A 26,439-nucleotide genomic window follows, 5' to 3' on the forward strand; every position below is an offset into this window, starting at 1 on the left:
TATAGCACAATATGCAAAATAATGAGAGGTCTCTTCTGACATAGGGAAGTTCTTCTTTTAAGGGGACGATAACGTGACCATATTCCAGCATTCAGACAAGAACATCATGAGCAGGTACTAGGTATGGAGTGTTTACACTGCTCAAAATGCTGCATGGAGTGATGTACATTATGTAAGTGATTTCCCTCAATCCTCACAAACTTTCAAAGAAGGAATCATTAGTCTTGTTTTATAGAGGAGGAAACTGAAACTTAGGGAGGTAAAGTGATTGGCACAAAGTCACTAGGAAGCAACTGATAGAATCAAACCCAGACCCAGCTGCCTTTATGGTTTTGGCACTTAACCTGGTCTTACTCTGTCATGAAAAGTTTTTTACTTATATACTTCTGCATATGGTTTTTTGCAATTATTATACAGATGCTACTTTGATTAAAAATTCCAGGGTAGCATCGGGACCAAGTAAAAACTATCTGTGGCAACATTACTCCTGGCACCAATATTGATTTGTTATAAAATATTACTGTAAATTTCATCCCAAGGGAAAGAGTATAGAGGCCAATCTGCTGCTGCTGCTGCTAAGTCACTTCAGTTGTGTCCGACTCTGTGCGACCCCATAGACAGCAGCCCACCAGGCTCCCCCGTCCCTGGGATTCTCTAGGCAAGAACACTGGAGTGGGTTGCCATTTCCCTCTCCAATGCATGAAAGTGAAAAGCGAAAGTGAAGTCACTCAGTCGTGTCCGACTCTTAACAACCCCATGACTGCAGCCTACCAGGCTCCTCCATCCATAGGATTTTCCAGGCAAGAGTACTGGAGTGGGTTGCCATTGCCTTCTCAGAGGCCAATCTAGACACTCAGAAAACACCAAAAAAAGAAAAAAAAAAAAAAAAAAACCTGTCACTAAAGCAAACTAATGAAGAAAATGCCCAGAGAAATTAAATCAAAGGACAAGGAAAACCACTCACCTTTCCCTGTGATCAATTTGGTTCTAAACACAAAATAAGTTTGACTTATATACCAAGTGTGAATTTATATCAATTCAGTTCAGTTGCTCAGTTGTGTCCGACTCTTAGCGACCGCATGGACTGAAGCACAACAGGTTTCCCTGTCCATCACCAACTCCCAGAGTTTACTCAAACTCATGTTCATTGAGTTGGTGATGCCATCCAACCATCTCAACCTCTGCCATCCCCTTCTCCTCCCACCTTCAATCTTTCCCAGCATCAGGGTCTTTTCCAATGAGTCAGCTCTTCTCATCAGTTGGCCAGAGTATTGGAGCTTCAGCTTCAAGCATCAGTCCTTCCAATGATTATTCAGGACTGATTTCCTTTATATATCAAAAACAATTTTGGTAAAAACATATCTAACTGTTTGAAAAAGCTGATATATTCAAGAAAATGGCCAAAAGGCATTAAGCTTCTAGTCATTTAAGGAAAGCTTCCTTGTAACACCAGCTCTTGATGTTAAAGGTTTTCTCTTCCCTTTTGTCAAAACGCTGTAGGAGAATAATTATATATCTCTCACAGAACATTTTAAATCATATAATGAAATTAATATTTGAGATACTTCTTTCAACAGTTCAATGTAAACTAACAATTACTAAATACTCAGGAAGCCCAGAAATTTGATATTTTTAAATCCATGTTTTTTCTGAGTGTAAACATGCTCTTTTTACAACATCATAAACAAAATGCAAACAGTGATTCTTATATTTAGTCATTTTTATTTCAACTAAAAATAACTCAAAAGCCTTAAAACCAGTGTTGTGAGTGACTTTAAAATTAACTATTCATGTGAAAAAACTTTCCTCTTACTGGATACTAGTGCTATGCAAATATACAAAGAATTAAATTAGCTACTAAAACATTATTCCAAGCTAAGTTTTAAAACACAATATTAAAAGTTAGCACAAACACTTAAGTGTGACCTACAATAGGAATTTGTCAAAGAGGTGGGTGAATGGTTTAATCTAGATTTCAGTTTCATATAGTACAATTTTAAAAGACTTTAGAAAAGTTTAAGCAGTTTTTTTTGTTTTTAGTATTATTAAAAATGCCCACTGAAACTCATGAAATATGAAGAAGGAACTCTCACCCGTTTACAAAATAGTGTCACATGGTTCTATGAATTAGAAAAATATCAATTATAACTTCTTGAATAAGAAAGTATACTTAATGTAAACAAAATCATAAAGATAATTATGTAACAAAATCCTCTTTATTTGGTGCCCTGTACTTCACTTCCAAGCTTTGTCTTAGAGTACTGAAATTTTTGTTTGTTTTTTTTCCCCAAAGCAGCCGATTTTGCTTTTCTAAACTGCTTCCAGTCTGGCATGATTATTAAAACTTTTCCTGATCTAAGTTTTAGATTCCTATGCTGTCAAACTCCCAGTTAAAATTTAGTATAATTTCCCATTTTAAATTAAAAAAAAAAAAAACCTTATTAGCAATTATTCAGGGATTTTTTTTCTGAATTAAGTAAACATGGGAGTGAGCATGTTTTAAAAGTATAGTTGTCTTAAATTCAGGTAAATACAGTTTCTCAACAAATATGCCTAAGTATATATGTCTGTCACTCTAATATACAGACTCACTAATAATTAACACTATATTTTTGTATGCGAAAGTCGCTATGCAGTACTTCATAACAGTGTCAGCTTAAATGAGTTAAAACTCAGAGTGAAGGTTGAAGCATAGGCTCTAAAGACGGATTTGCCTGTGTTGGATCCCAGTTTGGCCACTTCCTGGTGGTGCAAATTTGCACAGGTTACCTAATCATTCTAAGCCCCAGCATCTTACATAATCAACAGATGATTATCTAGTCAGGCAAGTAAAATTAGCCATTTCTGCATATGAGTAAAATTAACCATTTCTGCATATCTCACCTAAGAATCAATCGAATTCAGGTTTATCTTGCTGAATTTTGGAATATGATGAATCGTGTACAAGTCATTTACAACGTAAACACATTCTACTAATACAAGCATATAGTTTCTCTATAGTTCTGTATAGTTAACCTACTATGTGTATGTTATATGTCATTACTATATGTCAGTCATAGTTCAAAGGTTTTGGAGAAGCTACTTAAATAGACTCTACCATGCAAGAACTTGTAATGCAGATGACTCTTCTTCAATGTGGATCTGACTGTTTAGTTTCTCTGAGTTTAAGATGAGTTTGTTTTTTTTTGTTTTTGTAGTTTTTTTTAATATATTGGTGTTTTATGTGTACATTTGTATTCAATTTATTACTGTGCTATGATTCATGGAAGGCAACACCTGGCAATGAAATTTCATAATAGTGAAAAAATTTAATAAATAACATCATGATGATAATCTTTTTCTCATAGCTAGATTTAGATTTCATTAGTTTCCACTTAGTCATGAAGAGATATGAGATAATTTGAAGAAAGATGGTTCATTCAGAATACAGATCTTTCTTAACAGGATCCTTTATAAATAAATGAATTCTTTAGTTATTTTTTTCTTCATGGTTTATTTCTCAGTTGCCTCCCTTAAAGGGGAATTGTTTTATGAAGGGCAATGTTATCTACCAAAAAGGAATCTTATTTTGGGCATGATAAATTTGGCTCTGTTTTTCTCCAAAATCTTTTTTCTTTTAACTTGGCCCATTTGGTAAGTTAACTTCCTGGGATTAGAAGATGTTACTAGACTTATCTGCAGTCAATGAACGATTTTAGAATATTAGATGGGCAAAGATATTTGAAAGCAAATAATCATCTGAATGCTGTAACATGGAAAAGGATGAATTACAGATGTAATTTATCTGTCACTAGCAGATCCTATACACTGACTATGTCCATACTTGTGCATAAAATTGAAAATGATAGAAAAGCTTCCCAGCTTTTCTAACTTTAATTTTTCATGTTTTACTTTGCATGCATAATTTACTGTCAATTATTAATAGCAGATGCTTCTTACCTATCTGAGAACACATGTACACCCATGGCGGATTCATGTCAATGTATGGCAAAACCAATACAATTAAAATAAATAAATTTATATTAAAAAAAAAAAAGAACAGCCCGGACTTAAGTATAAGTGATTCTGAAAACCAGAAGCCTCTACCCTATGTCTGAATTTAATGCAGAGAGACAAATTCTAACTTAAGATGCCTGGGGTCCTATGGAGTCTTGAGAAAACAGTTTTGGATCTGAATAGTGTATCTCAATCAAACAAGTTAAAATATATAAGCATTGCTGAACAAACTGAGAAAGCATCAGAAGAATCCTTCTGGGCCTAAAATTGTGATCTGGTATTAAAATATAGGTGGTTTCCAATAGACCAACAGTGATGCAGGAACAGCTGGCCCAGGCTGGTGGCCTGTGGCTATGGGAGCTTGCTGATTGGGGATTCTCTCTAGTTCTCTTCCCAACTGTGGTCTTGGAATTAGTAGTTGTGAGAAGGAAGAGAGGGAAAAAGGAAAGATAAACCACTGGAGACATTTCTCTCTCTCTTCCTTAAGTTTCTCTTCCACAAGTTTCTCTTCCACTGACCCTCCAATTGCTATTGAGACGTTCGCCTCTGAACCCCACCACCACCACCTAATACACTGGTCTCCCTTTTAGCAATCTGTCCCTGGAGGGCTGTGTTTTTAGTATCTTCCTCTGACATAGCAAGTGTTTAAGTTACACTCCTTGAACTATGAAATTCCCATCCCCTATCACCTCCTAAACATCTTTGTTGTCATATCTGCTTCTTTATTGCTGATCCCTTGACTATATCCTGTGATACAATGGCCAAAAAATGTTTTTTTAATCTGATATTTTCGCTATCCACCTATTTTTACTAGTAATTAGAAAGAAATGGTATTAAAAACAAAGTTATGCTTTTGATAATTTTAGAAAAAAAAGAGAGAATGGGAGAAATTTGTTCACTAACATGAAGTTCCACAGTGGAGCAGACTCAGGACCAAAAACCTCTACATTCGAAAAGAAAGCGGTTGAGTCCTTAGAAAAAAGAAAGGTTACCTGGAAGATATATATCAAAAAAGTCTTCCCACCCTGGGGAAACTTTAGACTACAGCCCCTCATTCCACATTGTTGCTGTTCAGTCACTAAGTTGTGTCCAATTCTTTGCAACCCCATGGACTGCAGCATGCCAGGCTCCTCTGTCCTCCACTTTCTCCCAGAGTTTGCTCAAATATAAGTCCATTGAGTCGGTGATGCTATCTAACCATCTCATCCTCTGCCTCCCCCTTCTTCTGCCCTCAATCTTTCCCAGCATCAGGGTCTTTTCCAATGAGTTGGCTCTTTGCATCAGGTGGCCAAATTACTGGAGCTTCAGCTTCTAAAACAGACCTTCCAATGAATGTTAAGGGTTGAGTATTTCCCAAATATTGAATAACCCTCATTCCATACTCTGTCTGTAGTCCCTATGATTCTGAGCCACTGCCTTACTGAAAGCCAGTTCTGGGGCAGAGCAGGCCAAATGTGGAGCTGAGAAAACCTACTGCACTGGCTTGCAGAATATGTCCAGGAGTTTGGGAAAGGCCACTTCTCCTGGACTAGGCCCTGGTGAATTTGCACAGCCCCAAACTGAAACTTGAAATATATTTTTCCCATTGAAAGTGTTTAACAAAAGCAGTTGGGGGTCTATGAGACTAATATTACTTAAGATGTATGATGAGAAGGTATTCACAGTGCTTCTGGGGAGCCTCCTGGGTTTAATTAATAATCAGAATTTCCAGGGTACTATTTGTACCGGACTATAACTCAAGCATCCTATAGGTTACTTAGGCTTCCCAGGGTTGGACTAATGACTTAACCACACTGCTTCTGTGAGAAAATGCTTTCTAAATGATTAAAACTTTGGAATATGGCATTTTTTTTTAATACATTGGGGGATAGCTATATGGTTTACACAGTGACCACTTACTTAAGATGATTAACTCAAAATGTTTTCCTACATGGCCATACATTTAAAAGAAACATATCTGAAAGTTGGTGGCAGCATTCTTGCTGCCATTTTGTGTTCACTTATTGATTCATTTGTTGACTTAAAATATAATTACTTTTGAGTATCTATTGCTTTAGGCCCAATGCTGCAAATCTGTCTGACACATTAATTTTTATTCTAAAGCACTGCTGTTCAGGTGTTTTCTTTGCTGAATCTTTGGGATGTGGATATATAAATTAAGAAGTAATGTTTTACAGGAAAGTTGTTAAAAGTATAGGCAGTGAAATTAGGTTACCAGGCTTGGAGTTCACCTTTTACTGGTTGAATGACTTCACATACATCACTTAACTCCTCTATACTTCAGTGTGACCATAAGAGGAATGGCTGTGATACTGGTAACTCTTCAAAGAGTACTGGTGAGGACTTAATACTATGAAAAAATTAAAAGCACTGAAAATACCAACCATCATAGAATGATTCTTAATAAATAATAACTGATTTTATCTTGCTTCATATAGAGTAAATAAGAGTAACATATATCTCCAGAAGCAGCAGAAACAGGGATCAGAGTAAATACAGATTCTTTTGTCAAAATCATTTGAGACCTGTTTTTTATGACTTACATTCTTGTTATATTCCAGTTATAAATATTTAACTGTGCATATAAATATGTACTGGCAATAGGAAAAATAAAAAAGCAAACAATTTTTTATTCTGCATTAGTAAAAATCAATCCATTTGTATTATGATATGCTAGATTTTATTGACTAAATACATCATGATTTGAAAGGGAAAAAAGAAAAAACAACTCTCATTAGCTAGGACAGGAAAAGTGATAACAGGTTTACCAAGATAAGAAGATACAAGTTTCTCTTCAGAAGTGATCTCTCTTCAACCATTCCCATACCCAGGTGCTTTTCAGAGGGGTTAATTGATTCTGGAAGTTTTCTGGGAGGAAAATAAATCTCTCTAACTCTCCATTACAGTGACTGGCCTCCTGAATATCCATTTCCCTCCTCCTACCTAAACTACCCAGAGGCATGGTTTCAATCAGGGCAACAGTTAAGAATACAGTTTCCAGCCCTCCCTGCTACCAGTAAGAAACCAGGATAAATCACTGGGCAGAGCTTAAAAGACTTTTGCTAAAAAGAGCCTAAGTGGACCAGGCAGTGGCTTTTTTGCCCATGGCTCTTCCTGCTTCCTAGAATGCAGAAATGATGGCTGGAGCTGCAATGGCCATCTTACGATTTTTAAATAAACCTATAGTTGGAAGACATGTGCTCCTTGGGACCTAAGGGTGAAGAAATCTAAGTTCCAATGACTGCAGAGTCATCACATAGGCCTGGACAACCTACTGAAATATAAATCCTTAATCTGTTTATGCCTTGGGCTTCCCTGGTGGCTTAGCCAGTAAAGACTCTGCCTGCAATGCAGGAGACCTGGGTTCAATTTTTGGGTTGGAAGATCCCCTGGAGAAGGAAATGGCAACCTACTCCAGTACTCTTGCCTGGGATATCCCATGGACAGAGGAGCATGGTGGGGTACAGTCCATAGGGTACCAAAGAGTCTAACAAGACTGAATGACTAAACCACCATCACATGATAGAGGAAAGGTTTCTCTGTTACTCAATGTTAAATGTAGTTCCTTATGGACAAAATGTCTAAATGATTTCTATATGACTCTAGAGATAAATGTAAAAAGGGATCTCACCAACAGTTCTTATGTTGGGTATGTAAGAAGCTGTAAAGAACTTGGGGATAAAACAAGAATAATACAGATCAGACATGGCCAAGGCTGAAAGGTATTCAAGAGAAGGCCTTTCAATCAGATAATAATGTGTGAGTTATAACTATTAGAATTTTTCAAAACAAGTCCTTATAATACAGAAAGTTTTATCTCTAACAACAAACCAAATGCTATCTCAAAGTTTAAATCTGTCAAAAATGTGCCACAAGAGTATAAGTAACACTGTAGGTGATGTTCATTTGATGTTATTTATATAGGAAAAATAGTATTAAAACTCTATAGTCTATCATAAATAAATTTTGGAATAAGATGTCCTCACCAAAATTACTCTTGTTTATAGTGAAATTCACCAAGAAATCACTACTCTAACAATCTGTTATACTTTAAGCAACTAAGTATTTCTAACAAGCCTTTTCAGTTGCTTTTACTGAAGCTTTGGCATATTATTAACCAGCATCTGGGGAGGGAGATGGGAGGAAGGTTCAAGAGGGAAGGAATATATGTATACCAATGGCTGATTCATATTGAGGTTTTGACAGAAAACAACAAAATTCTGTAAAGCAATTATCCTTCAATTAAAAAATAAATTAATTAAAAAAAATAACCAGCATCAGTGCTAAATTAAAGACCGTCTACTTAGTTACCCATTTTCACTGACATAATTTTTGGCCTTGTTAACATAGAAATTGCTGCCCTATCTACAAGCACAAAATGTGTTTCTGCTAAAGTTAAAAAAAAAAAAAAACTTCAAAATTTGCTCAATAGGATCTCTTTGTAAGAAAATAAGAAGCTTTGTCTAAGTCTGTGGGAAGGCAGAGACATTGCTCAGCATGAAAGGTAACAGATTAGTGATGTTGATAGCTGAAATCCTCTACTTATCCTTGGCAAGGAAAATGACAGCATTTAAGCTTCCCAAACTAGGTCCCTAGGTGTCTGCGCTGAGTCTGAGAAACATTCAATTTCTCACCTCTCGCGTGAACTGGGCGCATGTCACACACTTCCTGAATACAAGATTTACCCCATGCTGCACAGGCTTTTTCAAGTCAGTAACAGCACTCAGTAACAGCCCTGTTTGTACATGGAATCATTTTGAGGCCATTTGTGGAATCAGACTTTTATGTACCTTCTGAAGTACAATTAAAGTTTGAACTCGATTATCAGTGTCACACTGCTTTAGGTTTAAACTGTTTTTAGTTTTGCCGCACACAAAAAATGAAACAAGATTAAATACAAAAAAGAAAAAACACAACTGTACCAAAATCTTATGAAGAAAAAAAAAGAAGCTCCAGAATTAGTGCCTTACATATCATGATTTAAAACATGCCTTGAAATTTGTCCAGAAGTTTAAAAATCTTTACCTCTTTAAAAATGTTACTGTAAAAAAAGTCAAACCATAGAACATAAATAGGTAAATGAATAAAGTTTTAAGTATTACCAAAGCAGCTGCAGCTATTGAGAATTTCATTAAAGAAAGGTTCGTGTCAGAGTTAATGACATCACACTTGGCACATTTACAGGGTGTTCTTTACAAAGTTGTGAAGTTTCTGCTTAGAAAATTTAACTTAAACTTTAACATGCTATACATTGCTACACAAATTATGCTCATAGTTCATCTCTTAAGTCATTAGAGGGTAACAAGGAAGTCCTGTCAACCTGTCACTGAAAGACACACTGAATATATACCTACAGAGTTACATGTACACACAATATAATACTCTGTCAAAGTTGTAATATCACATGGCAGGTGCCCTTAACAAAAGACAATGACAACAAATTCTAGGTAAAAGTTATTCCAATTAAGAGCCTACTAGATCAAAGTTTTAATTCAAAAGTAGATGTTTAGCCTAAAACTTGCAGATATCATTTTGTCAGGATTATCAGTTAAATTGGTTTAAAAGACACACAGAAAGATTATACAAGGATTTGGAGCTAAACTGAAGATAAAAACTGTGCTAACAATGGAAGATTTCTAAAATCTAACTGTCAACAGCTTGAGACCACTTTACTAGGTCCATTCATGCCTGTCCCCACATAACCATCTAGAAACTTGGTCCAGAAACTTGGTTTATTTGTATTTCTAACTTTGGGTTTTCTAGTTGTTTATTTACCTGTATGTTTACCTATCTGTGTGTCTTCTAATGGCTAATTTTATTATTTCATATATTATGCCATGTCTTCAGAGGGACCTTAAACGCATCTACCTGGCACTTGATTCCATGGCACTTCGTAGTAGAATCTGGTCTCTGATGTGTCTATGATAAATTTGATCAGCTGGGCTAACTGTACACACAAACATGTGTAAAATGAACAATGAATTATCCTAAACAAAATTGCCTAATTTGATAAGAGAACAAGGGACTAAACTTTTCAGAGGTAAAAGAGTCTTGCTAGATTTTTAGAAAATAAAAACTAAAGGTTATATTCCCCCCACCCTAACATCTGAAAGATAAATGGATATTTGAACAAACAAAAATTCCATAAGCTATAGTGTATTTCTGCTGACCAGATGAGTGAAAGCTTACTTTTTTGATAATATAAAAAACTTGGCATCACATTGAAATACATCCTGTAGGCCTTCTTTATATTGACTATTTAATTTTAGTTAAGAAATTATTACCAAAGAAAAAAAGTAACTTGCCATTAACTACTCTGAATCATTTCTGAAACATAATATTCTAAAAGCAGCTTACAGCGTGGACATTTTCCCTTTGACATATTTCTCTTTTGGTATCCCTTTTATAAGCCATAAGGGGAAGGGGAAAAAAAACCCTCTCCAGCATTAAATAAAACACCTTTTCTGATGTTCAGACTACCTAAAGCAATAAAACACTCAAACCTCGAATTTGTACAAAATTTAACTCTCAACATGAATATACTTTGTTGTAAATTAATACTGCAAGTGCAAAAGCAAAATTAAGTGAGAAAAATGAAGCACTTAAGACACATGATTTAATTTATAAATGAGTACTCATTATTATAGCTTTTGTTCTATTTATTGCTATCTTTCTATTTCGTGACTTGTTTCTGTACAATAGTTCTCATTATTATATATTCCCATTTTATTTAGCAACACAATTACTGGGATACAGAACTCTATGTTTTCATGTAGTAAATGCATCCAAGTTAATTATTTAAACTTTAAAATCACCACTATGCAACTAAAATGCTACCATAGCTGATTTTCTTCCTATTCCCTTTAGAATATGCCAATTTGATTTCTTCTACATAAATACTTTCTTGAACTGTTTGACTTCTGTTTTTAATGAAATGAATTCTCCTCCTCTCTGTAGAAGTCTGCTATAAACCTAAGTCACCTGGGAGCCTGGCCAAAGTCTGAAACAGCACAGCTGAAGGGTACAGCCATTTCCCAGGGTCCTCTCAGAGAGTATTTGGTTTGCTTTCCTAACTTGCTAAAAATAGGAGATTACACAGGCTACCTCCATCTCAGGGCTCAAGAACTCACAAAAGGCTAGACTATGGATTGGAGCAATACATAGAACACATTTTATTAAAGAAGTCAGGATATTACAAGTTTTCTAAATTCCTTCCGTTTACTCTCTGAAACAAAACAAATGATCCAGCGGTTACTGGCATGGAAACCTCATAATGCTCCCAAATTTCAGAACTTCAGGCATGAGTCACAGAATTACTTTAACTGTTTTAAAATATGTTTTTGATCTATTTTAGCCACAAAGTCAAACACAGGAAGACTACTACCTAAAAAGTAGGATTCTAAATATTGTATCAAGAATCACATGTGTTAGTTACAAACATACACACATATAGATGAAACATGGTTTTTGAAACATGAATACCTAATTAACACATTCCAAAAATTTTAAATTAATTTTTAACAGAGTCATTTCACTAACACTTAAGAAGCTGCTGTCATTCTGGGGATGAAGCTCCACCAGAAATAAATTTGGGTTTATTTTTCTTCTTCTTATTCAAATGGAAATATTTTACTACATTTTAGACGCTATAAATTAAATTTCCATTTCTCTTAGAAAGAACAAAGAGTATGGACAACGTTTGCACTGATTAGCTGCTATAACGAGTTCATTTCAAAAGTAAATTTAAAATCTTAAAATTGTTATTTGAAAAAGTCCTTGATGTGGCAGTCGAATCCTGTTAACCACACAGCATGTCATTAAGCAATGCTGCCGCTTTGCTCAAAGGGGGACTGTTCTGTGGCCACAAGTGAGTAGCAACTAAAAAAATATTTTGAGAGGGGAAAATAGCAACTGAATTTTAATGTTTCACAATGCTTCCAAATTCCGTGGAGGCAGGTCTTCTGTGAAACCACTCAATGTCACAGCTAAGTTTAATATCCTTCGTTTTTCAGCTAACAGTGCACCATCAACTGTCTGTGGGATTAAAAATTGGATTTAGTAGTAATTGGGTCAAAACAGGGTTACTTACGGACAAAGCTGGTTATTGACAAGCATAATTAGCCTTTTGCCCCTCGTTTTATGGTCCCAGTCTCTAATTACACCTAAATTCAGTCGGCAGAATTTAGGATGACACACTCACATGGTACAACTACTGTGTGCCCTTCAGAGATGCCTTTCAAAACAAGAGGGAAAAAAAGGCCCAGGGGTAATTTATAACTTTTGCTTATTGATCTTTAGAACTATGTCATTAAGAACAACCTAACATTATATTTTTCTTGTTGTTAATGCTTTCTTTTGTATTCTACTTTGAAGATAATATCCTTGAGTCTTTGGTGAAAACTTTAGCAAAGTGAGCAGGACAAACTGATCAAAAAGCAATTTACTGAAATAGTTAACTCACAACTTAACTCATAACACTGGGGTGAGATATGAGTTAACTTCTATGTTAAATACATCAGTTAATTTTCCCCTATGGTATTAACGAAAAATTTTTATAGCACCTTTTTTTTTTTGCATCAGACAAGATATGTCTACGAAACCTTCACTTCTATATATCTGTCAAAATAATAGCAACCTCCTTCTCAAAGTTTCAGAGTGAATTACACCTGCATATTAATATTCAAAGGCAATTCAATTAAACCAAGTATGTAGAGAGTACCTAGGAATCTTCACATATGTAGTCTTGACCTTACACATCAAAATAAAGACATGTATGCTATCTTTTAAAAGACTCACTTTCAAACTTGATACCTGAAATACGAATCCAATGACATTTTTGAATGTCAAAATATACTAAACTGAATGTGCTAGTATTATAGTACCCACAATAGCTAACGTTTTACAGTCTGGCTGATACTATTACAAATAAATAATAATAATCAGGACCTAACAGAAAAAAAACTGCTAAATTACTTCACATTTGAATTTTAGAAACAAAAAAGTCCAATTAATAATAGTACTTTTTATAGAGTTTCCACTGATTTATAAAACTCACATTCAATCAAGTTTATGCCTCTGACAGTATACTATAAAAGCAGTTCAGAACCTTACTTCTAGTTATATTTTCCACAAAATGCATTGCTCCTGGCCTTAAAATAATATGCTCATATAATAAAAAGGAAATCCATAATGTCAAAATATTAATATAAAAAGTCTATCCAAGTTTACCTGACAAAATCTGCTCTTCTTTTACAACTGTTCAGCACGTTTTCAAACAAGCAAAAACAAACCATCCCCATCTAGCCACTGCTATAGCCCCATATACAGTCTATGCATATGCTGACACATACATGTATCTATATTTACTATTTCTCTAGACTGACTTAGCCAGTACTAAGTAAAAAAAGTAGGCTCATACTTTCTGCTCTAGAAAAAAAAAATCACAGGATTAAAGGACAGATAAAAGTTATCATAACAAAGTTTAGCCAGACTTGGCTCTATTGCTTCTCAATAAAGTCTCCCACCCCAACATCATCAACAAGAAGACACCGTATAATTATTAACAAAGCAATCCATAATTCCAAACTCAGTGGACTGCATGTCCATATTCCCTTTATTCAATTATTGCGTATCCTTAAAATAATATAATATTTACTCACTTTCAATGAATCAAAGCAGGCGATTACTCGTCCATTTTCAACTTGGCAGCTTTTCGAAGGATGTGCAAATTTACATTCCGTGTCTGGCCGTGAGCAAGTCCCCCTTTGGAACTCTCTACATACTTCCAGTGTTAGCCATTTTGTGTCCCGAATTGGTGTGACACTAACAGCCATGTTTAGATTTTACAGGTAGTTAAAATTTTCAGTGAAACCAACAAACCCAACCCCCTTCAAAAAAAAAAGTAACAACCAAAAAAAAAAAAGAACTGAACTGATAAAACTGTAAAATGATGAAAATGTCCCCTCCAAAATACTTTTCCCCCACTCCCTGCTTTAAAAGTACATGGAAAATTGTGTTCTCAATATCAAGGAAAAGATCTCCCACTAGAAATTCACAGCATGAAACTGTTAATTCAAAGAGGTTTTGGTTTTTAGAGAAATACTAGGATCGTAAGTAGATGAACGTTTAAAAGTAGGGCCTCGAATCAGCCTTGTGCTCTCAGTAACCCCTTCCCAGTGCCAATTTGGAGCCCAAAATGCAAGCATGAAAACGTGGCAGACCCTCTGACACCGAATTTCCAAGCTGCTTTCAGCAAAGTTGTCTGAAAGGGAATCTCCTCACAGCTGAATTTGCAGTGGAGTCTGGTGGTGCAATCGGTATTGATTAGTTTGGCATAGACAGATGCAGCAGTTTAGAGCAAAATCGAGAAAATGATTTTGTTTTTCCTTCTTGATTTCCTGGCAGAAGATATCTTACTTTTTCAGCAAACTTTTCTTTTAAAACTAAAGCAGCCTAGGGCAATGCCAGATACTTAGAGCTTTTTTCTTGATTATAAGTAGAAATGGGGGTGTCTGGGCTAGAGGTGGAGGGTGGATGTGCTGTCGTCACAGTCTAGCTGGCAGCAAGCAAGGCAAAAGCAGAGACTGCTCTAGAAGCGGTTCCAAGCAGCAGAGACGTCAGGAAAGGCACTTCTTAGTACCAACCTGTAGAAAAAAGAGATAGGTTAAGATTTACTAAGTAGCTCTTCACTGATGTCCTAAGACAGTATCACAACCTTGCCATGTGCTACCAGACTAAGTCATATTCAAGCCAGCCTTCCTCTCTCCCTCTCTCTCTCCTCACACACACACACACACACACATACACACAGAGACACACATACACTACTTACAGTGAGGCATATTGCAGCCAGCCATCGTAGATTTATTAAAAAAAGGGGCCGTTTCCCCTTGTGAAGCAATGCATGATAGAGAGATAACCAATCACAGATAGTGTTGCAGCAATATTCTGGGCAGAAAGCCAATAGTGTGGGTTGTCTTATGAAAGGTCGCGCCTGTCAGACGTTCATTACTATGCTATAAGCACAGAAAATGTCCATCAGATCTGACTTATTCCACTGCAAGAGGACGAGCATGTGGGTTTTGAATTTACCCAACATGCAGTTAGTGGACTAAACCATGTTAGTTTCAAAACAGCTTCCCAAACAAGTCCAAGCACTTGAAATCATTACCAAGAAATAAAAAGCAAGGTTTAAAAATTGCAGCCGACTTCCAAGCTGCTTTCCCTCTGGCTCTGCGCAGGGACAGGCACTGAACAGCCTGCTCCTGCTGTCCTGACACGTGAATAAAAAAGGAAAGGGGTGTTTACAAATGGTACATTCTCCTGACCTATCCAATTCACTTCCTTCTCCAGCCTAAGTCCTGCCCCTCCACTGAAAGTGGCACTCCTACTGTAAAACTATTCCATTCAGCCCGCAGACACTTTGTCAATATATCACAGGCAGGCGAGATATGAACAAAAGCATCCTTTATTTGAACATTTTTTAAGCAGAAGCTGAGGTCATGTGGGGGAAATAAGGAGTGCAGTGTTGTCAGTGTGTCTGGCAAATCTGAAGTCAACCTCAAGGGAGAAAGTGATTCCATCGCAGAAACATTAAATATTAAGTGAGCAGTTTGATTTGGGCAGTATGATGCATTTCAGAGGTACAAATGAAGCCAGAGGGTGGGGGTTGGGGGGTGAGGGACCCCCTATTGCCTAAAGATCTAGTAACTCGGCACTACAAGACCATTCCCTATATACAGCAGGGCATTTTTGCTTTTAACAACTTACTTTCAATCAGAATGGGAAAACTTTCCCAAAAATGCTTAGTAGTTACAGAACAGCATACATATTATTTTTTCCCTTTTGAATGCTACCAAAGGAAACAAGGCTTCAATAACTCTAGAAGTTTCACACTCCAAAGAGGCAATGACAGTATAATAAATAGTATCTGATTACTTCTTCCAGGGCCAAAAATGGCCAACGGGTATATAACAGATTTATAACTTGGAAATTAAAATACAGAATATGAATATATATACACATACATATAGATAAAACATGGATACATAGCAGAATTGTTTTAAATTTGTTTTAAGATTAATACTGCCATTTTAAACATTTTTTTAAGAAACTACCAGATACTAGGTTTAGAAAATATTGTAAATATTTTTTTACAAAAAGCCACAACTTTTGAGATTTTTTAAAAAATTCATACTGATGCTCCAGAAGTATTTTTGTTTTCAAAAAATTTTCTAGTCCTAATTCCTGGTTCCGTAAAAACGAAGCCAAGTTAGTCACAAACCCTAAGACTTATTCACCTTCCTTAATATTTGCTCTGCATTCAAAACTTCTTGACTACCTCATGCTGTGAGTATGGACCACAGATGTGGTCGACATCTCTTTTGTCTCTCTCTCTGCAACCACTGCCTCCTTTTCTTCGGGGTCATGCTCAGTCCTGTCCAACTCTTTAGGACCCCACAGACTGTAGCCTGCCAGGCTCCTCTGTCCACCTAATCATCCTGGTAAGAATACTGGAGTGGGTTGCTATTTCCTCCTCCAGAGGATCTTCCCAGCCCAGAAACTGAATCCCTATCTCCTGCATTGGCAGGCAGATTCTTTACCACTGAGCCACCTGGGAAGCCTACCAACATGTCACTTCCTCCAAGACGCTATCAAGACGTCACTTCCTTCATCCTCACCCACCCATATATTAACACTGCCTCCTCCCAATTACCTCTGCTCCCCAATCTGTCTGATTTGCATTCACATGACTGATCCATGAGACGGCATGTTCCCAAGGCCAGAAACAATCTTATATATCTTAGAAACCTTAAGTGTCTGGCTTAGCGACGGAAAACAGGTGGAGCCGTATAAACTTTGGTAAATTAAATGATCAATTTCGACTTCAGAACTGCCATTAACTTTACAGCACAAAAATACACAAATACATGCAGGAACACACCCCTATAAACACATACGAACACACACAAACACAAACTTGAAAACACACACATACCCATTATTGCCTCCATAAGTTACTAGGTTCTAGGGTCACTCAGGCTTCCTCACTGCCTAGGAATCCTCCCCGTGGCCTGGACCGCCCCCTCTGACACCAGCTTTTCTAAAATTTCCTCACTATCAAGTCCCTCCTCCTTTGTGTTCCTCTCACTATCAATAATGGATACGATCTTACATGTCACAAATATTTCACAATAAAAATAGCAGCTCTCAGGCCTGAACTCTCTCTCACCTTCCTACCACCCATCTTTAAACTATCTTCTTGTATCTTTCTTCTCAGTCTCCCAGTTTTCTCTTCTACTGCCCAAGGTTAAGCTGCTACCTTGACTGGCTCCTTCTTAAGTCCTCTTCCTCTCTAAATTCCTGCTGTATATACTCCTGCTTTTCCTCTTAGCTCTTAAAGTGCTAACGGAGCTCTAAAATGGAAGGGGTGACATGGCAGGAGGAAGGGGACCTTGCCTAGTTATACATCACCTCTCTCTAATGTTCCTAATTCATCATTCCCAAACAGAAGTCTGAAGAGTCACCTACCTGAGCTCTTGCTTCCTCCTCCTCCATTCACTTTTAAAAATGTATCCGTGTAATCTGCACAACTATTACCTTACTGCTCAGCGACAGTCATCAATGCTCCCATCAAAGCCAAATCTAAAGACTGCACTGCTGCTGCTGCTTCTAAGTGACTTCAGTTGTGTCCGACTCTGTGCGACCCCATAGACGGCAGCCCACTAGGCTCCTCTGTCCCTGGGACTCTCCAGGCACTACTGGAGTCCTTATCATTACTTGATTTCTTAACAGCATGCTGTACAACTCCCTCTTTCTCCCTTCCCTTGTTTTAAACTGACACATTTTATCTTTTTTGGTCTCTCCCCACCCTGCACCTCCACCTTCCCAGGGAGAGAGGGGCTGTGGGTTCTTAGCATACACCATCCAGGTGGGAGCCCCTGAAACTTGTTACATGCTAAACCTTTGGATCGACACATACTTCTTCATCCCTTCTTGTTTAAACTGCTATTCAAACATCTTCTTCTCTAAGAAGGCTATGCTAACTCTGCTAAACATTCTACCCTTTACAATATTCTTAGTACTTTGTATATCTTGGAACTTTTGTCCCCCAGGTTATAAATTCCACAACAACAGGGTGTTTATCGCCACTTTTTTTTTTTTTAACCCAGTCCCTGGAACATGATGTTTTTTAAAATGTTTAAGAATAATTTTATTCAACCTATTAGAAATAAACATGTTTATGAGGACGTGTCCAACACTGAGGAAAGTTTCATCACAATCTATGAGATCCAAACAATAAGGAAAGGCAATGGCATGGCACACACAGGAATAACTTCACTGCTTGGGGTAACCTCCAAGCAGTACTTATGTGTTGTATTCATGTCTAAATACAACTACAAAATCCATTTCTAGCGTTGTTTTTCTCTTCTACCATGTTACAGACTCAGTCGTACTCAAGTAACAAAATATACCTTAATTACTAAAATGCTTACAAATGGGTGTTCTGATTATATTTTCTGTAGCAGAGCAGTTCTTTTAAGTCAAAAAGTAATACTGAAAAAATATAGGTATGTATTTTTAAGCTGAAAATACTATTATAAAATGTATTAGTCGACGTGATAATCAAAATATTTATAATTAGCCAGACATGGACAAGTGAGCGATCAGATTGTACACTGACCTTTACAAAATACTCCAGCTACACTGATAATATGTGTTTCAGCCTTCGACACAGGGAACTGGGGGTAAGGAACTCATATCTTATCTGAAAAAAATGTATTTGAGTAAACTACTGATATCAGAATGCTATCTTGTAATCTTTTCCTTTATTCAAACATAATTTCAGGGAAGACCAGAAATCTTCATAATTTTAATAAATTAAGATTTTATAGGATTTGGACCAATACTTCAGTGGTAATGGATTTTTTGTTCTATATAGAGATAATATTTAAATGTGTATGGGTATTGTGCAGACTGTAGGAATTCTTGCAAATGTATCACCCTAAAAATATGTATTGTTTGCGAATAATTATTGAAAGAAGACTGCTACTGTAAAGGTATTAGCTAACAGGTAAACGTCTCCCGAGGTAAAATTTTGACTGATATTTCAATATATAATAAACTTCCCTGAACAAAGACAAAGAAATGGAGAATTTAACTGTTTTCAGTGAGAATCAAAATTTAACAACCTATATATGTTTTTAAGGTAAGAGCCTTCTTTTACCTATTGATCAAATTCAAAACAGTAAACTATAGAGTTCCTTAAAGCATGTGACACGTTCTATTGATACAAACAAGCATAGTCCTCCCAAGAACCAAGATCAGTTTCTCCTTAAGTGATATCAGAATTCACATGTATTTTCTACTTTAAGGTAAATGGAAAGGAAAGAATAAAATATAAAGACAGAAGAAAAGAAACCAAAAATAGGATAAAATATAAAAAGAAAAAGCCTGAGGAAGTACAGATAATTACTCTTACTAACAGTGGATTTGCTCCCTGGAAGAAAAGTTATGAGCAATCTAGACAGCATGTTAAAAAGCAGGGACGTTACCTTGCCAACAAACGTCCGCCTAGTCAAAGCTATGGTTTTTCCCGTAGTCCTGTATGGACGTGAGAGTTGGATCATAAAGAAAGCTGAACGCCATAGAATTGATGGTTTTGAACTGTGGTCCAAAACAAAGATTCCTGAGAGTCCCTTGGACTGCAAGGAGATCCAACCGGTCCATCCTAAAGCAAATCAGTCCTGAATATTCATTGGAAGGACTGATGCTGAAGCTGAAACTCCAATACTTTGGCCACCTGATGCAAAGAACTGACACACTGGAAAAGACCCTGATGCTGGGAAAGATTGAAGACGGGAGAAGGGGGCATTAGAAGATGCGATGGTTGGATGGCATCACAGACTCGATGGACATGAGTTTGAGTAAGCTCTGGGAGTTGGTGATGGACAGGGAAGCCTGGTGTGCTTCAGTCCATGGGGAGGCAAAGTGTCAGACATGACTGAGTAACTGAACTGAACTGAACAGTGGATTATTACATGTGCATGCCCAATGGTGTCTGACTCTTTGTGTCCCTATGGACTATAGCTCACCAGGCTCCTCTGTCCATGGGATTTTCCAGGCAAGAACACTAGAATGGGTTGCCGTTCCCTACTACCGGAGATCTTCCCAATTCAGGGATCAAACTCGAGCCTCTTGAGACTCCTGCACTGACAAGCAGATTCTTACCTCAGTGCCACCTGGGAAGCCCTTAACAGTGCATGCATTCATATAAATATCTATTTAAGGGCTGCATACATTGTGCAATACAGGATAAACAGACACAAGGAATAAGACTAAAAATCTGTTTTGGAGAACTGGTTGGCCTCTATGAGCAAGGTTAAACTTCCTAGTAACAAATGTTCACTAGTCATTTCAATTCTTCTGGACCAATTATAGGCAGATTGGTTCTACATGCCAGAGTAGTTAGCTGGGAATTCGGGGGACTTTTTTCATAAGTTTTGATTATGAAATGTTACATATTGAGGAAGTTAACTTAGTAATTATTTGAGGTTTCTTTTTTTTTTTTTTAACTTACTAAGAAAGTTTCAAGCTAACTGGAAGAGATGGCCAACTTTGCTGAGTGTGCTTGGAGCTGACGAGAAGAGGAGCCTTGTCCGCCTTGTCCAAAACCGTAACTTCTCTCCCTGGTTCAATGGTGTCGACAAGCCTGTAACTAGCAATGCATCACTTCAGTAAACTAAGTTAGCTCACAGCACAATTTTGCCCATGGCTCTTCCCAAATATTAACAGAGATTTTGGTAAACAAATAACTAAGCATTTCTGGAGGCTATATAGCTATTTCTCTACTCACAAGGGACTAAATAGAGTAACAAAATCGTTTATTACATGGGAAAAAAACTGTGTTCTGAATGCGTTAATGGAATCTTCACCAATATTCTACTCCATATAACAAAAAGCTAAGATCAGTGTTTCTCAGTGAGGGGGAAGCACCCTAGTGGCAGCACCCATGGTGATTTTCAGTGATGCAGAAACAACATAATTTTAATAGATGCATCAGAATGCTAAAACAAGCTTGCCAAAGCGTGTGGATATGTAACTTAGGAAGAAGGTAAAGTATAACAAAAAGAATTTAAGGAATAATAGTAAATATACTGGTAAAAATCATAAAGAATATGTGCAAATAACTGAAGTTTTAGATAAATTGCTGAGAAAAAAGATAATTTTCAACCACAAATCCTCTGGAATGGCACAGCAATAGGCAACGTGGCCTACTGGTCTGATGCTCTGCATTGTTTTGGGTGACAGGTTGCCTGCAAGGAAAGGACGATTATGTTTACCAACTCAAACAAGTAATCTAAGATCTATCAAAGCATTCCTTTAAGATGGTGATAAGGTTTGCTTCCCTAATCATCCAGTGGTCTCTTACTGGAAGGATACTGAAGGAAGTTAGTTAAGTGATGCATTGTTGCTAAAGATTAGAATTCCAAAAGCAAGCAAATAAACTTTCAAGTTAGAAAATGACTACTGTCCCTTTAAGGATTTATATTTAAGACAAAAACGAAACAGGAAGCCTCTATGCAGACAGTGATTAAAAAGTGAATTTTGAAATGATTCCTATAAAAGCCAAAATTATAAAACATGAAAAGGTATTAGGAGATATCAAGATGTCTTGCTGCATTTTGTAGCCTGAGCCACCAGTTTTGTACCTAAATGTGCCCTCTCCAGTCCCTACAGCAAAGTTTATCTTCCTAGAAGCTTTTTCAGCCCACTGTCAAAAGTATGCAAACCTCTCTTCCTCTTAACACCAGCGCAGACTTGCCAGCCCCCTATCCTGCTTTATTCTTCTTCACAACACTTGTTAGTATTTGGCATACTACAATGTACCTATTTCACTATCTGCTTATCACCTGTTTTTTCCATTAAAATGTAAGCTCTGTGACAGCAGGCAGGTGCCAGCTAGTTTCTTCACCAAACAGCCACCACTAACACAGCACAAGGTCCAGACTAAGCCAAGGATCAGCATTTGTGGCATGATAATATTTTTCTTAGTACATCTGAACACTAGTTTACAAATATTTGCTATAATGCCTAAACAATAGATACACAGTTTAAATCACTGATAGGTCACCTTTATAACTGAATGAAATCAGCATCAAAGACCACTTATTGGAAAGAAAGCATAAGGAAAGGAAGTTAATTAACATAAAAGCATTTTTATACTTCCTTAATTGGGAAGTTGATGGAAGTCTTTTTAATCCACGAAATAATCTGAAATAGATACACATGGTTTTGCAAATTTTTAACATGTAAATAATTATCGATGCATTTCTGACAGAATCAGTCCTCGGTTCTGGCTAAAGAAGGAAAAGTTACTTTTTTTTTTTTTTTTTTTTGAGGATTCCAAACAGGCAGTCTTTTAACTTTTCCCTCTATTCCATAAGAAAGTATAACAACACTATGAATGCTACTTTATCATTCTTTGAGATAAAATACTAATCCTATTTCGTGTTTTATTTACTCTATATATTACAAAAAGATGAAGTTATCTTGTTACCCTTAGGTAGTCATTTCTGATCCGTCCATGTCATTTAATATTTCAAAATAATAACTAGGAAGTCAGAACACAACACTACAGTAAAATCAACAGTGTTGATATATGTGCAAGGTGCTAAAAGACAGAAAAATCTAACTATTCTGGCAGTTTTCAGGAAGAATGGTTCATTAACCCAACTGAAATCTACCAATGTGAAATAAGCATGACAAAACTCTGAACATTAAATGCAATGTGATACATTGTGATATTGTTATTTCCAGAGCAAAACTATGATTATGGACTTTGATTTTAAAGTTTACTTTTATGAGTTGTATTTTATTGGCCATAGTAACTAGGGGTCAAAATCTTAATTTTCCATCTCTATACCTTCTGAACAATATCACCGAGCTTCTTATTGAGGCTGGTGATACCTTCATCTAAAACATGTTTCAATATGATCTTTATTGCTTGAGGAATGGTAGCAAAGTCACCCGTGCTTCCCTAATAACATTATCATATAACTTAAAAATAAGGATGAAGTTGATTCAGTTCAGTTCAGTTCAGTTCAGTCATTCAGTCATGTCCGACTCTTTGAGACCCCATGAATCGCAGCACGCCAGGCCTCCCTGTCCATCACCAACTCCTGGAGTTCACTCAGACTCACGTCCATCGAGGCTGTGATGCCACCCAGCCATCTCATCCTCTGTCATCCCCTTCTCCTCCTGCCCCCAGTCCCTCCCAGCATCAGTCTTTTCCAATGAGTCAACTCTTTGCATGAGGTGGCCAAAGTACTGGAGTTTCAGCTTTAGCATCATTCCTTCCAAAGAATACCCAGGACTAACAGGGATCAAGACCATCCCCATGGAAAAGAAATGCAAAAAAGCAAAATGGCTGTCTGGGGAGGCCTTACAAATAGCTGTGAAAAGAAGACAATTGAAAAGCAAAGAAGAAAAGGAAAGATGTAAGCATTTGAATTCAGAGTTCCAAAGAACAGCAAAGAAAGAAAGCATTCCTCAGCGATCAATGCAAAGAAATAGAGGAAAACAACAGAATAGGAAAGACTAGGGATCTCTTCAAGAAAATTAGAGATACCAAGGGAACATTTCATGCAAAGATGGGCTCGATAAAGGACAGAAATCGTATAGACCTAACAGAAACAGAAGATATTAAGAAGAGGTGGCAAGAATACACAGAAGACCTGTACAAAAAAGATCTTCACAACCAAGATAATCACGATGGTGTGATCACTCACCTAGAGCCAGACATCCTGGAATGTGAAGTCAAGTGGGCCTTAGAAAGCATCACTACGAACAAAGCTAGTGGAGGTGATTAACAAGAGACTTAAGGTAATACTCCCATATAACCCTGTACGTCAGTGAAAATTTGCTGCATATGAACCTCTTTGCCTCAATGTTCAACTTCCCTTACAAGGCAGAAATCATTCTCACAGCCAGTGGTCATTAAAAGATTTTCCATAATTAACCTATGCCCATTTTCCATTTGAGTAGGTCCAATCTAGCTAAATTATAAAATCAATATGTGAAGAAATGACAAAAACAATTTTTAAAAAATCTGGCCAAAAAATAAAGCATATCTCTATTAGAATCAAATAATCATAGCTATCACACTTCCCAACCCAGGGATGGAACCTACATCTCCTGTGTTTCCTGCACTGGCAAGTGAAATCTTTACCACTGAGCCACCTGGGAAGCCCACTATCAACTCTATCTGAGCACACTAACTTGATCTTAACAGATGATTTAGAATGTAACCTCGTAAGCTCAACCTGGGAGATCTTACTGGCTTATTTCTATTGAAGACTGCCCAAAATCTGTTGCTTAATTATTAATCATTATGAGAAAAATATGTAAAATCTATGTGTATTAAAGAGGGTGGCGCTAGTGGTAAAGATCCTGCCTGCCAGTGTAGGAGACTCAAGAGACAGTGGATTTAATCCCTGGGTGGGGAAGACCCCCAAAGGAGAAAATGGCAACCCACTCCAGTACTCCTGCCTGGGAAATCCCATGGAGAGAAGAGCCTGGCAGGCTACAGTCCATGGGGCTGCAAAGAGTTGGACACAACTGAGCACATATTTCTTCAACTTCAAAAAGATCTAAAAATAATTATTCTTCAGAATATAATGAATGATATCAAACATGAATATGAGATGCATCCTAATTAAATGAATTAATGGACATTATTTGAATGCATCCTAATTAAATGAATTAATGGACTTCTGATGACAAAACACAATACATACACATCCCCTTTTTTCCATTTAATCAGTAAAAATCCCCATCACATCAAAAATGCATCTTTTATTGCAAACATTACAAATACTCAAGCCACAAAGGTACCACATAGTTTAACGTTATAATCCTAGGGATATTTCTACTGATTTATATATTTGATCTTAAAGATTACCTTTTGAACAAATATACATTTAATCATACACCAATGCCAACTGAATCTATTCCTAAAAACAATAAAATATTAGAATTTCAGTTTAATTTGAGGTTTCCTAAAAAAAAGAAAAAATCACAAATTCACATACACTCACATGCATATAAGAATTAGGCTTTCCCTGACTAACAGTGAATCAAGACCCAGTTGTTTTTCCCTGGTTTAAAAAAGAGGAAGATATGTTTCAAAACAGACATGCATTAATAACTCATATTGTCACTTCAATGTAGCTGTATCTTCTAGGGAACGTTCCACATAACACATATACTAAGCTAGGTCTCAGATGCTGAACAACAACAAACTATGCTAGTATTACTGCAACTGCTATACAGTATAGCCAGAGCTTCAGAATTTATTTTGCAGAAGCCTAAGATTTAAACAAGCAGCTCCACAGTGGTAACAGGGAGGTATATTTTGTTGGTGCCTACCTCAACATTTATTAATTATAAGGCTTCATTTATAAAAAAGAAAAACACTGAAAGATTCTGCAAGTCTTAGAAATATAAGACTAACCAGATAAAAAGACAAAATTTGTCTCCCTGATAACTAAATTTATATTTGTACATAAATCATTTACCACACTTTTGTGCCACAACTCTAATTCCTTAAATTTCTAACATACTTAAGAACTGAAATCTCATTACTTGCGAAATGCAGATCTAGAATCATGAGTCATTCATTCAGAGGAACTTTGCAGACACACACCAAAATGCATGTCCCATGAAGTTCACATTCAGAAAGAGATGTAAAATAAAATAAGGCAAAAAGTTAGACAGTGAAAATAAAGAATTCTCAAACTAGAAATGTAAAGGCTCCGAAGCAAATTACAAGTTAAATAAACAGTTTATCTAAATTTTGAGCTTTCCTCCCTCCACACTTAGACTATAATCTACATTATTTCAAAGTCAAAAAATTAACAATTTATGCTGTTAACTATGGTTCTGCCTTCTTCTGTGATCTAGAAGTACGGGTATAAGTACTCAATTGCTCAGCTGTGTCCAACTCTTTCCAATTCCATGGACTGCAGCCCACCAGGCTCTTCCGAAGCATGGGATTATCCCAGAAACAATACTGGAGTGGGTTGCCATTTCCTCCTCCAATGGGTATAAATGATAAGGCTATTACCCAGAAGAGATAGTAACATATAAGTTCAAATGACAGACAGAAATCTCTAGCAAGTAGTTTATATGAATCACATACATTGCCTGCATGCTAAGTTCCTTCAGTCATGTCTGACTCTCTGCGACCCTATGGACTATTGCCTGCCAGGATCCCCTGTCGGACGGAATTCTTCAGGCAAAAATACTGGAGTGAGTTGCCATGCCCTCCTCCAGGTAATCTTTCCAACCCAGGGATCAAACTCTTGTCTCTTACATCTCCTGTACTGGTCAAGTGCATTCTTTACCACTAGCACCACCTGGGAAACTCTCACATACATTAAC

The 26,439-nt window shown here is 36.8% G+C and overlaps 1 protein-coding gene across 8 annotated transcripts in view; it reads right to left on the bottom strand.

Annotated features, from left to right (window-relative positions):
• Positions 1-26,439, bottom strand: part of MBNL1 (muscleblind like splicing regulator 1) — a 189,481-nt gene that overhangs the window by 140,918 nt on the left and 22,124 nt on the right. For 7 of the 8 annotated variants that reach the window (XM_052647695.1, XM_052647686.1, XM_052647711.1 and 4 more), the window contains exon 2: positions 13,656-14,639. The exons of the other annotated variant lie outside the window; for it this stretch is intronic. In XM_052647695.1, coding sequence (XP_052503655.1) covers positions 13,656-13,829 — 174 coding nt within the window. In that variant the 5' untranslated portion in view covers positions 13,830-14,639. The remainder of the gene's footprint in view (positions 1-13,655; positions 14,640-26,439) is intronic. 8 annotated transcript variants of the gene reach the window in all.

Source organism: Budorcas taxicolor, chromosome 1 (genome assembly GCF_023091745.1).
Source record: "Budorcas taxicolor isolate Tak-1 chromosome 1, Takin1.1, whole genome shotgun sequence".
Classification (NCBI taxonomy): Eukaryota; Metazoa; Chordata; class Mammalia; order Artiodactyla; family Bovidae; genus Budorcas; species Budorcas taxicolor.